The 14,779-nt window shown below is 38.0% G+C and overlaps 1 protein-coding gene across 1 annotated transcript; it reads left to right on the top strand.

The window, feature by feature from the left end:
- The first annotated feature begins 12,925 nt into the window (after nucleotides 1-12,925).
- Nucleotides 12,926-14,041, top strand: LOC121997592 (sarcoplasmic reticulum histidine-rich calcium-binding protein-like). Its single transcript, XM_042552091.1, has one exon. The coding sequence runs from the start codon at nucleotides 12,926-12,928 to the stop codon at nucleotides 14,039-14,041; it is 1,116 nt and encodes a 371-aa protein (XP_042408025.1).
- Nucleotides 14,042-14,779: the final 738 nt, after the last annotated feature.

Here is a 14,779-nt window from a genome sequence, read left to right on the forward strand (position 1 = left end):
GTACAGTGGAATCAGTACGATCTTCCTAGGACCAACCAACAGAGGCTTCTTCACTTCCATCTGCTAGCTGGTCGGGAAGTTTGGCCGATCAAGAAAATGAACAAAAAAATAATGCACCCTCCAGTACTTATTAGAGGACAACATTTTATCAAAAAAGACAGAGCCCACTCGGGCTTGGAACAGAAAAGTCCCTGACTCAGACAACTTGGGATAATGAAAATAATGAAATACCCGAGGTACTAAAGGGATGTCGTGCAGATGAAACAGTATGATTACCCTTCACAATAAACTAAAGGAGTTAGACACTAGTTGATACAGGGAGATACGAAAGTATTTACATACAACCGAGAAGAAAGGGTGGGCGGGAAAATGAAGACTGGTGCATAATTGGTCCTTAAAGAAAGGGAAAAAGCTGGTGGGAGGTAAATGGTGTTGAACCCCGTGGTAGTTTTGATGTGATCAACCAAGTTGGTTAGGTCCTGCGTTTTGTCTGATCCCTGTGTCTGAGTGTGCAGGAACTTAGGAGCACAGGAAGTCGAGCGGAAGACGCAGCTGGCGAGAAGGACAGCACGGGAAGGGAGCCGACGGGTTCAGTGTGTCCGAAGGACGGGAGAGCTGCGGAAGAGTACACCCGGTGGGCGAGAAGAACGTGCGCGGCGTTCGAGGGACGTAAAGCCGGGGAGGAAGCCTACTCGAGGAGAAGGCCGGGAATTGGGTTCGGGTGAGCCCAATTCTGGTAGGCCGCAATCACCCAAGGAGCCGAACCGGAATAAGCCAACTGGAAGTTGACTTGTCAATGGTTCGGTCGACCGAACCCCTTGATCGGTCGACCGAACCCATCTGTATTCGAAGCCAGCTGTTGGTGACACGTCAGAAGCCACGTTAAGCAGCCAACCATTGGGGAGCTGATCGGTCGACCAAACCGAAGTCTATCCAAAGACTGAGTCGAGCAGATTGATCAGGCCAACTCAGCTGAAGACCGTTGGCCGATCGGTCGACCGAACAAAAGGATCGGTCGACCGAACCCAAGCTTGATCCATAGAGACTGTACTTGGACGGAAACCTGGGAAGATACAGCAGGTTCGGTCGACCGAACCTGGGGATCGATCGACCGAACCCTCTCGAGTGAAAAACCTGATCCCGAAGATCAGGTCATCCGATAAGCTCTAGAACCCCTATATAAAGAGGGTCTCGAGCAGCTTTACAGAACAACGATTTTATACGAAAAACCAACTCTTGTAATCTCTGTTTAAGCAACCTCTGTGCTCTCAAAGTATAAAAGGCTTTTCCGCCTTCAAAGAAGGAGTTTTCTTACTGAGCCTTTCATCGTCCTCGATTAACAACCCTCTTGGTTGTAACTAGGCTAAATTTGTGTGTCTATTTCTCTGTTTATTTTTAGTTGCACTTATTTGAGAGTTGAAAAGCTTTGAGGAGGGTTATTTTTTACTTGCAGGCAATTCACCCCCCTCTTGCCGGTTCCCGCTGCACCAACAAGTGGTATTAGAGCCCAACAGCCTCAGAGGGACTAACCGCCATCTAAAGCACAAAGATCTGAACAATGGCCGGCGCGAACATCCATCCCCCGAAGTTCGACGGAGATTTTGCTACATGGAAGCGAAAAATGGAGGTATTTTTTAAAACAGACTTTGATATTTTAATTAATATGAAATATGATTTTGCAGCGCCGAAAGATAAAGAAGAAAACATATGGAGTAAGAAGGAGTAAGCCGACTTCGTCGCTAACAGAAAGGTTGAGTTCCATCTACTCAGTGTACTGCCACCTCAGGAGGTAAATCGGATCGGAAGTTACTGTTCCGCGAAAGATCTATGGGAGAAATTCCTGGAGCTCCATGAAGGTACCTCCGAAGCGAAGCGCGACATCCTCCGGAACCAGTTGACGAACCTTCGGATGAACCAAGGCGAAAAGGTAGCGCAGCTCCAAGCAAGGATCAAAGAGCTGATCACGCAACTAACTAATCTTGGAGAAGAGGTAACGAACCGTGACTCTATCCGGTATGCGCTCAACGCTTTCCCCAAAACTCCAGAGTGGGCCTCCTTAGTAGATGCGTACTACATCTCTAAGGACCTCGAGGTAAGCAGTTTAGAACAATTATTTTCCACTTTTAAACTTCACGAATCTCGAGTTTCAGAGCTCAATGGAGTAGAGAAGACCAGTCAGAACATTGCCTTAAAGGCAAAAATCAACAGTTCTGACTCCGAAGCCTCGGTCGACGAATCAGAAGCGGCACTACTGGTAAGACGCTTCAATAAATTTTTTAAATCTAACAAATTTAGATCGCAGAGGCATGAGAGAAAAAAAAGAACGATTCGTTGCTACAACTACAACGAAGAAGGGCATATCAAGGATGACTGCCCGAAATTGAAGAGCAAGCAAAAGGAGAAGGTCAAGTACAAGAAACTAGATTCCTCCAAGCACAAAAATCTGAAGGCGACATAGGACGACTCTTCATCCTCAGAGTTGGAAGTTGAAGAATTCTCGGGACTAGCACTGATGGCCAACCATCAGATAGAAGAAACATCTAGCTCAGAAATGAGCATTGATGAAGGGGGAGGAACATCAGAAGAAGAAAGCAACAGTGAAGGGGGAGCGTCACCAGAACAGGTAAGTAAGGTACGCAATTTAACCCCAACTCAATCTTTTAAATTTATCAAGTCTCTTTCTAGAGAATTAGATCAATTAGAAAAAGAGAATGTTGAACTAAAGTTGAACCTAGCAAGAGCATGCCCGTTAGAAATGTATGATCATCTAAAATCAGAGAATGATAAATTAAAATTAGAAATTGAAAAATTGAAAACTGATGCATACTTAAATAGATTTCCAAAATCAAAAGTTAAAATTTATGGAAAATTGAATTGGTACATTAAACAACATCAGGGTCAACTTAGGAATATTCCTAAAAGTCATATACCCCCTATGTTTTTAAAGAATCCCGTAGGAAGGAACCTTTACTGGGTTCCAAAATTTGTACTTGATTAATTTTTTCAAAAAAAAAAAAATTAAAAGCTTACAGTGAGATAATTAAACTTTGAGTTTCTTTATGGAAGCTTTGTCTAAGGAAGTGGTTGTTGCTCCAATAACCAAGAAGGCCTAGTGCCTCGCAACGACCTGGAAGCCGAAATATCGAAATAAAAATGTTTAATTAACCTTCTGATAAAAGCATTAATATTAGAATTAAACAATGCTTTGAAAAGTTTTTTTAAACATATCCTTAGGAACTCTTTAAATTTTTTTTAGAAAAATTGTTTCTTGAAATTTTAACTTAGAAATTTTCCTTTGAAAATTCTGAAAAATTAATCTTAATTTTTTTTTAACACTCAGAAATTTTTTAAGTTAAACCTAATTCAACTTCTGAAACTTGTTTGCCCCCGTTTTTGCTGTGATCAAAGGGGGAGAATAAAAGATAAGTTCAGTTGGGGGGAATTTAAATTTTTTTTTGTATATATTTTAATGTTGCAATTTAGTTCAAATTTGCAAATTTATGCCTGAATTGTTTAATAATTTGCAAATTAGTTTAATAATTTTCTTTAAATTACTATTTGTTTGGTTTACCCCTAACTTGAACTTGGTTGATGCACATCAAAAAGGGGGAGATTGTTGAACCCCGTGGTAGTTTTGATGTGATCAACCAAGTTGGTTAGGTCCTGCGTTTTGTCTGATCCCTGTGTCTGAGTGTGCAGGAACTTAGGAGCACAGGAAGTCGAGCGGAAGACGCAGCTGGCAAGAAGGACAGCACGGGAAGGGAGCCGACGGGCTCGGTGCGTCCGAAGGACGGGAGAGCTGCGGAAGAGTACACTCGGTGGGCGAGAAGAACGTGCACGGCGTTCGAGGGACGTAAAGTCGGGAGGAAGGCTGCTCGAGGAGAAGGCCGGGAATTGGGTTCAGGTGAGCCCTATTCCGGTAGGCCTCAATCACCCAAGGAGCCGAACCGGAACAAGTCAACTGGAAGTTGACTTGTCAATGGTTCGGTCGACCGAACCCCTTGATCGGTCGACCAAACCCATCTGTATCCGAAGCCAGCTGTTGGTGACACGTCAGAAGCCACGTCAAGCAGCCAACTGTTGGGGAGCTGATCGGTCAACCGAACCTTCTGATCGGTCGACCTAACCAAAGTCTATCCAGGGACTGAGTCGAGCAGATTGATCAGGCCAACTCAGCTGAAGACCGTTGGCCGATCGGTCGACCTAACAAAAGGATCGGTCGACCGAACCCAAGCTCGATCCACAGAGACGGTACTTGGACGGAAACGTGGGAAGATACAGCAGGTTCGGTCGACCGAACCTGGGGATCGATCGACCGATCCCTCTCCAGTCAAAAACCTGATCCCGAAGATCAGGTCATCCGATAAGCTCTAGAACCCCTATATAAAAAGGGTCTCGAGTAGCTTTACAGAACAACGATTTTATACGAAAAACCAACTCTTGTAATCTCTGTTTAAGCAACCTCTGTGCTCTCAAAGTGTAAAAGGCTTCTCCGCCTTCAAAGAAGGAGTTTTCTTACTGAGCCTTTCATCGTCCTGGATTAACAACCCTCTTGGTTGTAACCAGGTTAAATTTGTGTGTCTATTTCTCTGTTTATTTTTAGTTGCACTTATTTGAGAGTTGAAAAGCTTTGAGGAGGGTTATTTTTTACTTGCAGGCAATTCACCCCCCTCTTGCCGGTTCCCGCTGCACCAACAAATGGGGCCGGTCATAGGCTGAAGGGGTAGCAATTTGATAATCGGAGGGAAAATGATACGTAAGTTTCATTTGATCGATCTCATCCCCGTTGAACTTCGACGCGGTAGAAGTATACCAAAGCCCGGGGATGGACGGAGGAGGTTGTGGAGAAACAACCATAGAAACTCGAGAAAGAAGCGGGTCGTGGACTCGACGAGAGAAAGAAAGAAGGGGCTTACTGAGAAATGTCGTCGGCGAAGACAAAGAGAAGGAGAAGCATCAAAGAACGTGTGCGAGGAAGAAAATGCGAGGAAATGTGAAGATGACGGCAAGTAAATAAGGGTTTACAAATCCCTCGGGCGATCGCTCTGAGTCGTTCGATTGAGAGTTGTAGATAACGAAGTCAAAATCTGATCGTGGAATTCAAAATGTGTCTGTCACATCATCTGCGGATATCTACTTATCACATAAAGCGTGCGGTGGCAGAGATCAGGACACGTGGAAGCTGGCGATAGGGAAGCATTAATGAGGCTTAATTAAAAGACATGAGCGACGTGCTCAGCCATAATAGCCAAAAATTTACACAATCTTCTAGAAATTGGGAAGACGTCAGCAACTAATAACAAGCGCTCACCCAAGAAAGCGGCGAGATGTGAACATTTACTAAGTGTTGTCGCCAACCATCCCAATCGGCAGAGAGCTCTGACTAAGATATAGCCGAGCGGCAGCTCTAAACCTAGGTGTGTCAGATGATCTCCGAGCGGCGGCTCTAAATCCAGGTCAGATGATAGCCGAGCAGCGGCTCTAAACCTAGGTCAGTAAGAAAATTTCAATATTCATTGTAGCCAAGATGTGATTCTAGGCTCGGGTCAATAAGATGAGGCAAAACAACGTCTATGAAGATAATATAAGCCAATCGACAACCCTAGAGTAGAGAACACCCGATCAGGGAAAGTTCATCAAAGACACTACTGGTCCAGTCAGTCGAACTTACAGCCTCCTTCGACTAGACTTGAGGGGAAGACTTGTGTGATATGACAATAAAGGGGGCCCACCAAGCGCGGGTCAAATGTAAAGATAGCAGTCGACGTGGAAGTCAAAGTCCAGGTTGTCAGTGGTTCCACCTAAGATAGCTAAGTGGAAAGCGATGCCAACTGTCGATCGGGCATGAAGTGTCCGATCTGCTAGGTGACTTGTCTGAGCAGAACGTCCGTCCGACCATGATCATTATGACAAGAATATCATATGCTTATTTCGGATCGGAGGAACGTTAAGGTGACCAGAGCACTTGCCCGGTCGGGTAAAAATAATCTACTGAACCAAGTCACTGTGGGGAAAAGCAGCAGAGGTCGATTGCACAGAGAAGTACCGACCAAGTGGCTACCCCGCTCGGACGAATAGTGGAACCATTCCCGTATCTCTTAATATCCTTGGAGGTAATGCTGCTGACAACAAGACATGATCAACAGACGGATCGTACGAAAGAAGTTTCTACTGTCTCATTAGGGATTTGCATGACTTGTTAATGTATGGTGTCAGAGACACTTTTCTAACATGTCATTTTATAGGATGGTTGGGAAGCATGCCCGTACCTTGAGGAGCGTGCACGTCGCCCACTGGGGCACTATATAAAGGGGGATCCATGCATCAGCGGAGGTATGTGCTATTTACTATTCACGCTTGTACTTTCACTGTTACTTCGCTTTGTTTCTACTATTCCGGTGACTGACTTGAGTGTCGGAGAACCAACACAGGGGACCCTTTCCCTGGCTTGACATTAATATTTCTTGTGTTGCAGAGCGGAATGGAGTCTACACACAGTCAATCAAGAAGCCACATCCTCAGCTAGTCATCTTCACGATTTTCAAACATGATTAATAATAATAAAAAAAAATTAGAACCCACAACCTCAACGGTTCTACATGATCGATCCTATAATCATTTATAAGGAGATAAATTGGAAAGTTATAATTGGTTAATACGGAGAAGATTTTTTTTCTTTGACTTTTTTTAAATTCAAACTCTTACCTATTATCAGATAATAAGTCTGTCCCACACTAGAACCCAACTTTATCCCGGGCATGATAACCAACTACAGCGATGATGATGCGTGAAGATGTTTGTCGGTCATAACAAAAGGGTTATCATCGCATCGAAACCGACTAATTGGAGCAATTAACTCATCAAATAGTTAAACCAAAGCATGTTAGATGAACTCGAACATATCCATGAATACATAGTTACATAATTCAGTTGGAACAACAACAACAATAAAAAAAAAAAAAATCATCATGATTGTAAGTGTCAAACAAGAGAAGCCACCCATACTTGATCTACCGCGATTGGGCACTTAACAAATGGAAAGGGACCCATCGACTAAGGCATTGCCCTCGGGATTGGTGTGATAGTAAGTGAGGTGATGGGTGTTTTATAATAATAAAAGTTTGAATCTCACCGAAACCCATTATATCTAAAAACTTTGAATTATTTATGACATTGAAGCGGCTAGCTATGGGCCGTGTGTCTTTAGGCTCGTTGATGTGGTTGGAAATAATTTCTTCGATATGCAGGTAAGCTAAAGGATTCAGTAGATCAAGGAGTTGCATAAGAAATCATTGCATGAATTAGTTTATAGGTTGATGCGTAGCAAGCAAATCAACACATTAAGGAATCCAGATCAATTCCTAAATGAATCTAAGTAACGATTCAGTTTCAAAATTTATTTTAGTTTTCTCAATTGATTGCAAATTTTTTAATGTCCCATTAGAATTCTTATTTATGCATGTGCAAATTAGTGTCCATCCACTCGTATCATATTCATAAATCATGTTGGTGTTTCCTTATTACTCTACTAATCACGTTGGTGTTTGTAAAATATTAAAAAAAATGATAATTCATTATCATTGGAATTGACATTGAAGTACCCAACAATCAAATTGCCATTTCATGCAAACCATTCACGCATCCCTTTCTTTTAAGCACACCGCGCATGTTAGCGCTAAAATTAAAGACATGCAAAAAAAATAAAAATATAATGATGGTATTTTTTTTTAAAGGAAAAAAACAAATATCTCGTGTTTTTCTTTTAAAGTATTTGAAATACAAATATTCAAAGGCTAAATTTATTGTGGTTGTATTTATTTTTATATTCGAATATTGAAACTCATAGAGGAAAATCCTGATGCAAGTAAAATTATTATTATATAACTTTATGATGGCATATGTGAATTGTGAAAATAGTTTTTTATGATAATTAAGGCGGGGTATTCATTAAAATGAAATTGAATTAATCAAAATCGAATCCAATCCTTTAAACTAACTGTTCAAATTTTTAAATTGAACCAATATTTTATCGGTTAATTTAATCAAAAATTAAATTAATCAATTTCTTTCTACAATTATGGTATTATGGAAGATTTGATATCCATAAGTTCACTTATTTAGTAATTTATTAAGTAATTTTTTTATTTTAATTTATTTGATTTAACCAAATAAATAAGAGATTTTAAAATCTAATCGAATATTTTTTTTAGAAAAAAATTGAAATTTCAAAATAATTAAATTAAAATTTTAAATTCGGTCAATTTATTTAATTTAATCAAATTTTTACCCACCTCTAATAATAATTGATAAAATTACGTGGATATTCAATCCATTTCAATCAGAGGATTAGCCTCTGTGGCCCATCCAACCCCTTGCGAACGTTCTTCTCGTGAGCTTCAGATATCAGAAGTTCGGGGACCGGAGGTCATCATAATCCCTATGCAACAGCCAATCTCTTACTTGCTGTTGACTCATCGTTCCACAAGTGTTGCTGACTTGTCCATACTTTTTGTTCGTCGTCAGCCCATCCTGATATCAATCAAATCATTTGGGTGCTGTTTGCAGAAAATTCGAGTTGAGACATTGAATTGGAAGAAATCCGAAGAAGCCATGAAGAAATTAAAGAGGACTTACTGTCGAAGAGGTGCCGTTGCATGTCCAAAATCAATTGCCGATCCCTTTATGATGGAAGGTCAGAGTCGGCTAGTGTTGGCTACTGTAGAAGAGATCCTATGATAATACTTTTGCACGAATCCTCCATTTTTAGGATAATCGAGAAGGACTTCAGCTCATCAGGAGGAGTAGTCTAGGGAATCAATAGCTTGAGAATCATTTAGGGAGATTCCAAGGAGAGGACGAGTTGAGTGCTTAGATAAAAAGAACAGAAAATCAGTTTGATGGGACCCCTTTCTTAAGACATCATAGAAGAGGAACTACCATAGTTCGTCAGAACGGACCCGGAACGAGAACGGCCCATGGCGTTCCAAAGTTCCGGCGTATAACGTCGGTTGCTTTGGGACGCCGTTCTTCGGCGTTATAACGGCCGGAATGGCTGGAACGGCTGGAACGGAACGGCTCGGTAACAAATATTTTGATTATAGATTAAACAGCTTTGGATTCTCATTTTTGGCTTCTGATGTTGTTTTATATTCAACCGACACTTGATTAAGAAGCCTTTATTCCATTTTTATGCTTGATTAATTGATTAATAAACCTTGTATTCCGTTTTTTATCACTTTACTTTTCATTGATCTCTTGATTAACTTATAAAAAACTTTGGATTCTATATTTCTTTTGACCAGATTTGCTTTATTCAGCTGACATTGCTTTTCATTGATCACTTTATTTTTTCATTCCATCTTTTACTATTTTGTCATTATTGAAAAAGAAAAAACAACATCACATCATTATAACATCTGTTTTCTTTCGTCTTTGTCAATACGAATACCCTCATTCTATTAATTGAGCATGCATACTGATAGCATTTGCATTTCATCAGTGTCTTTCGTTTCACCAGATTAATTGTATTTTTCTATCGCTTCCATCGTAATCACAAACAAGGTAATTAAGTTTTCTAATTTTCCATCCATTTCTATTAATTAAGTGTCTAACTTAAATCTAAGTATATGAATCTTTTTTTACTTATAGTCATCAACGTCTCCATTAATCAATTTCTTATATCATTCCCATTAGATTCACAGACACATAAGTTTTCTAAATTTTTAGTTTAATATACTAAGTTATTCATATCATTTTTTTCCCAGCCCTTTGAAAATAATGCCTGATTGCATGAGTACTCTCCAATTCAATTAATTAAGCATCTACCATTAATTTTAATATTTACATTTTTTAGCTACTGTCATTAGCTTGTTTCGTTTGATTAATTAATTTCTTATGTCATTTCTACCATATTCACAAATAAAGTAAGCTTTTTAATTTTTCATCCAATTCTATTAATTAAGCATCTACTTTAAATGTGAACATATGCATCGTTTTTACTCAAGGTTATCAACTCCTTCGTTAATTAATTTATTCCGTCACTTTCATTATATTCACATGTTTTTGAATTTTTTAGTTTAATATATTAAGTTATTCACATCAGGTTTTTTTCCAAGCATTTACTAATAATGTTTGACTACATGAGTACCTTCTGATTATATTAATTGAGCATTTATTATTAATTTGAATATTTGCATCTTTTGGCTCTAGTCATCAACTCCTTCGCGTTTGATTAACAGATTTCTTCTATCATTTCTATCATATTCATAGACAAGGCAAGTTTTCTATTTTTTTTACCAGTTTTATTAATTCAGTATCTACCATAAATTTGAGCATATGCAGCTTTTGGCTCACGATCACTAGTTCCTTCATTTGATTAATTGATTTCTTCTATCATTTCCATTATATTTGCAAATAGGTAAGTTTTCAAATTTTTTAGTTTAATAAATTAAGTTATTAAGAATTGTTTAATTTTAGTGCTTCATTCTCATTATCATGATTTTTATCATTATCATTAAGTCAAAATTATTCAATATTATTTATTTGTTTAGATTGGCACCAAACCCTGATATTGGTTGGCAATTTGGTCAAATGGTGGGTGATAATCGTAAAACAATACGATGCAAATTTTGTGAAAAAGTTATAACCGGAGGAATTACAAGACTAAAACAACATATTGCACATGTTACTGGAAATGTTGAAATATGTCACAAAGCTCCTAAAGAAATATCATCAATGTTAAGAAAACATCTTCAAGACTCTAAGGCAAGTAGAAGTTCAATGCAAAGAAAAAAGCAAATAGCCTTAGATTCAATTACACAAAATACACGCGTATCAGAAAGTGGTAGTAGTGGTGGAGATGACATAAAAGATATAGAAAATCGAGAATTACAAAAAGCCATCAAGGAAAGTCGTAAAACAAGAGTCATTGAGGAGCAAATGCGTAATCGCTATGGTCAAGGTAAAATATATAAATAATATTTTAAATTTATGTGTATATATCTTATCAATTTAATGTACTTAACTACTCTAAATTTTATAATTGTAGGATTTTCTGGTTCTTCATCTGGCTTAGATCCTGGTTTGAAAAAGGGGATGTCTTGAAGCTTTAGTGTAAGAGAGGATTCTAGATTACCATCAAAAGGAATTGACTCTTTTATGTTTTCCACAAAACAAAAGAGTCTCAAGAACTGGTTTGGGGCTGAAAAAGTAAAAAATGTTGGTAAGGCAATATCGAAATGGTTTATATATAATGCTATTCCATTTAATGCAGCAGATAGTGGTCCATACTATCAATCCATGACAAACACCATTGCTGAGGCTGGAACAGGAATAAAAGGCCCCACAGGACGCCAAATTGGTGGTGTTTATTTACAAGAGGAGGTGGATGAAATAAATGGATATTTGAACACTTTAAAATCAAAATGGTCAAAGTATGGATGCACAATAATGTGGATTGTTGGAGCACACACAACAAGCATCCAATCATAAATTTTATGATATATTGTGACCACAACATGGTATTTCATAGTTCCGTTGATTGCACCAACAAAGCAAAGACAGCTGATTTTATTTTATCTTTATTAAATAAAATTATTGACAAAATCAGAGAGGAAAATATTGTGCATGTAGTCACAGATAGCGAAGGTGCAAATAAGGCCGCTGGTGCCAAATTGATGATAGAAAGGCAATATTTATTTTGGTCCCCTTATGCAGCACATTGTATTGATCTCATGCTAGAAGATATTGGTAAGACGACAAAAGTAAAAAAGTGTGTTGAGAAAGCCAAGCAAATAACGAGCTTCATATATAACAGCGATAAAGTTGTGAATTTGATGAAAATATTTACAAATGACCATGAATTATTGAGACCAGGAATAACCCGATTTGCGACAGAATTTATTTCAATTGAAAGTCTTGTTCAGCATTCTTCAGATTTAAAAAGGATGTGCACTTCTGGTGATTGGGAAGCATACAATAATACAAGCAAAAGAAGAAAAGAAGCAGAAAACATTGCAAGCATCATAATGGATGGAAGATTTTGGAAGAGGGCTCGTGATATTTGTGCTGCAATTGAACCATTAGTAAAAGTTTTGAAATTAGTTGACCAAGATCAAAAACCAACAATGTCAATTATCTATGAAGCAATGGATAGAGCAAAAATGGCAATAAAAGATAATACTAGAGATTGGCAATCATATTGGGATATTATTGATAATCGATGGTATAATCAATTACACCAACATCTACATGCGGCAGGTAACCATATATTTATTTGCTTAAATTGTAGAGTACAAAGTATGTCATCAAAATCATTTACAAAATCCTCATTTCTAATTTCATATTATCTTATTGATATTTCAGCATATTTCCTTAATCTGTTACTTCAATATTTTGGAACTTGTGTTTATAATGATGAAGTTAAATGAGGATTAAAGGTTGCAATTAAGATATTGGAACCAGACTTAAATGCACAAGCTTCAGCCATCAGTGAGGTAATTTTTTTTTTTTATGTTCCTATATTTTTTCCCAAATATAAAAAATAATTATTTATTTTTTCTTATAATTTTCAGATTAAATTATTCACAGATAGGTTAATTTGGATCTCCAGTAGCAAAAATGGCAATAAAAAAAAAAGTCTCCCAGGTATGTAATTTAAATTTTACAAATATTTATAATTAAAAATATATATGATATTGATTTTTTTTGTGTATCAGCTGAATGGTGGAGCGATTATGGTGAAGATGCCCCACACCTTCAAAAAATTGCAATAAAAGTTCTAAGTCAAACATGCTCATCTTCGGGATGTGAAAGAAATTAGAGTACATGGTCTCTTATGCACACAAAGCTTTGTAATCGCTTGGCTATCAAAAAGTTGCACAAATTAGTTTATGTTCACTATAATATGCGGCTTAGGGTACGAAACATGATGCGCAAACAAGAAGATGATGATTTTTACAGTCTGATAGACCTTAATCATATTTTTCATGATGATGACATCTTAAATGAATGGACAAGAGATAATGAACCGCCGGTTTTAGAAGATGATGATTTGGCATGGTTAGATCAAGCACTTCGAGCATCAGATGCTGAAGAATACAACACAACTACAAGTGTTCAAAGTCATTCAAGAAAGAAGAATAAAGGAAAAGAAGTTTTATCAAGAGATGATAGTGAAGATAGTGATGAAAGTGACGACAGTGATGATAGTGATGATTCAAATGATGGAAATGATCAACAAAGCCATGGTGAACATCATATTCATCAAAGTCATCAAGATGATCAACATGACACAGGTATGACATGGGCACAAGGTCATGAAAATTATTATGCAACACAAGATAGTAATCATGGGTATCGACCTGGGATGGAGAAACAACATCACTTTTTTACAAGTCTATCAGAATCTGCTGATGCCAAAGATAAAGAACATTCGATTGGATCTTCACGACAGCATATGAGTGTTGAAGAACATATGAAACATTTGCTTTTGAGAGGGAACCAACAAATTCCACTAAGAGATGATTATGGATCAAGAAGTTATAATTGGGAGTCTCAGGATATTGGGCATGGTCCAATTGGATATCAATTAGGTGGATATGGATACTATAGTAGCAATCAACCCAGATATGATTCATATGACAGATCATCTGATTATTTACCATCCTATACAAGTGCAATTAGACATCATGAATCTGAAGGTTATTTTGATAATGCACAGAATGCAATTCCAGTTTATTCAACATCTCTTGGGAGCAATATCGGACATCATAGTCGTGATCGTGAATCGTCAAGTGGTACTAGCAGTTCTATTGGGTATCATGGTTTTGGATATTATAATCGTCGTGATGAAACATTATTACAAAGTCAATCATCTAATTCTGAACATATTTCATCAACTCAACCAAATGAATATCCATATGGACAATTTAATCCAAATATATATCAATGCTCATATGTTGGAGATCAATTTAATCAATATGATACTCAAGGAGAATATAATGAAGATTTTGTTCCTCCCCGTCACTCTTCGTGGTATTAGCTTTGATTAGGTATAATTATCATTGTATTTTTTTTTCATCATGTTATATTATTGTAGGATAATTATGTACTAATGTATTGATTTTGTATGGCTTCATGTATTTTATTTTTTATTACCAGTTCTCTAATTTTTTATGATTTTTTGATAAATCCGTGCCGCGACCGTTCCGCGAAATGATATTGGAACTGGAACGGCAGTGTCCGCGACAGCCGCCGCGACCGTTCCGACAAACCGTGGGAACTACCAAGTCGCTTCCAACCGTTGTAGATTGGCGAATACAGCATAGCTTTTGAGCCGGAAGACCACATGTGTCGATTCGATAACGTCGCCTTGTTACACTAATACTTGGAGGGAGTGAAATGTTAGATTTTTCTCACCACCGTCACAGGCCCGATACAAAGATGGTTCAATAGGTTGATCCCAAGCCCTATCCATTCTTTAGATGATTTTAGCACGATGCTTTTACATCATTTCACTAGTAGTAAACGATATCACAAGACCTCGCTCAATTTTTCTCGTTAAAGCAACAAGATAAGAAAAACCTTGCAAGAGTATACACAATGTTTTAATCGGATGACTCGGATGCTCCTATAGCTAACTCGGAGATCCTCATGAGCACCTTTTCTCAAAAGTTATGAGAAGGGGAATTCTTTAGGTCCTTGGTGAAGAAGCCTTCTGTTGAGGATGATGATCAACTCGGACGAACCAAGAAGTACATATACTTGGAAAAATTGTAGC

The sequence above is a fragment of the Zingiber officinale genome, chromosome 1A, assembly GCF_018446385.1.
Source record: "Zingiber officinale cultivar Zhangliang chromosome 1A, Zo_v1.1, whole genome shotgun sequence".
In the NCBI taxonomy this organism is placed as follows: domain Eukaryota; kingdom Viridiplantae; phylum Streptophyta; class Magnoliopsida; order Zingiberales; family Zingiberaceae; genus Zingiber; species Zingiber officinale.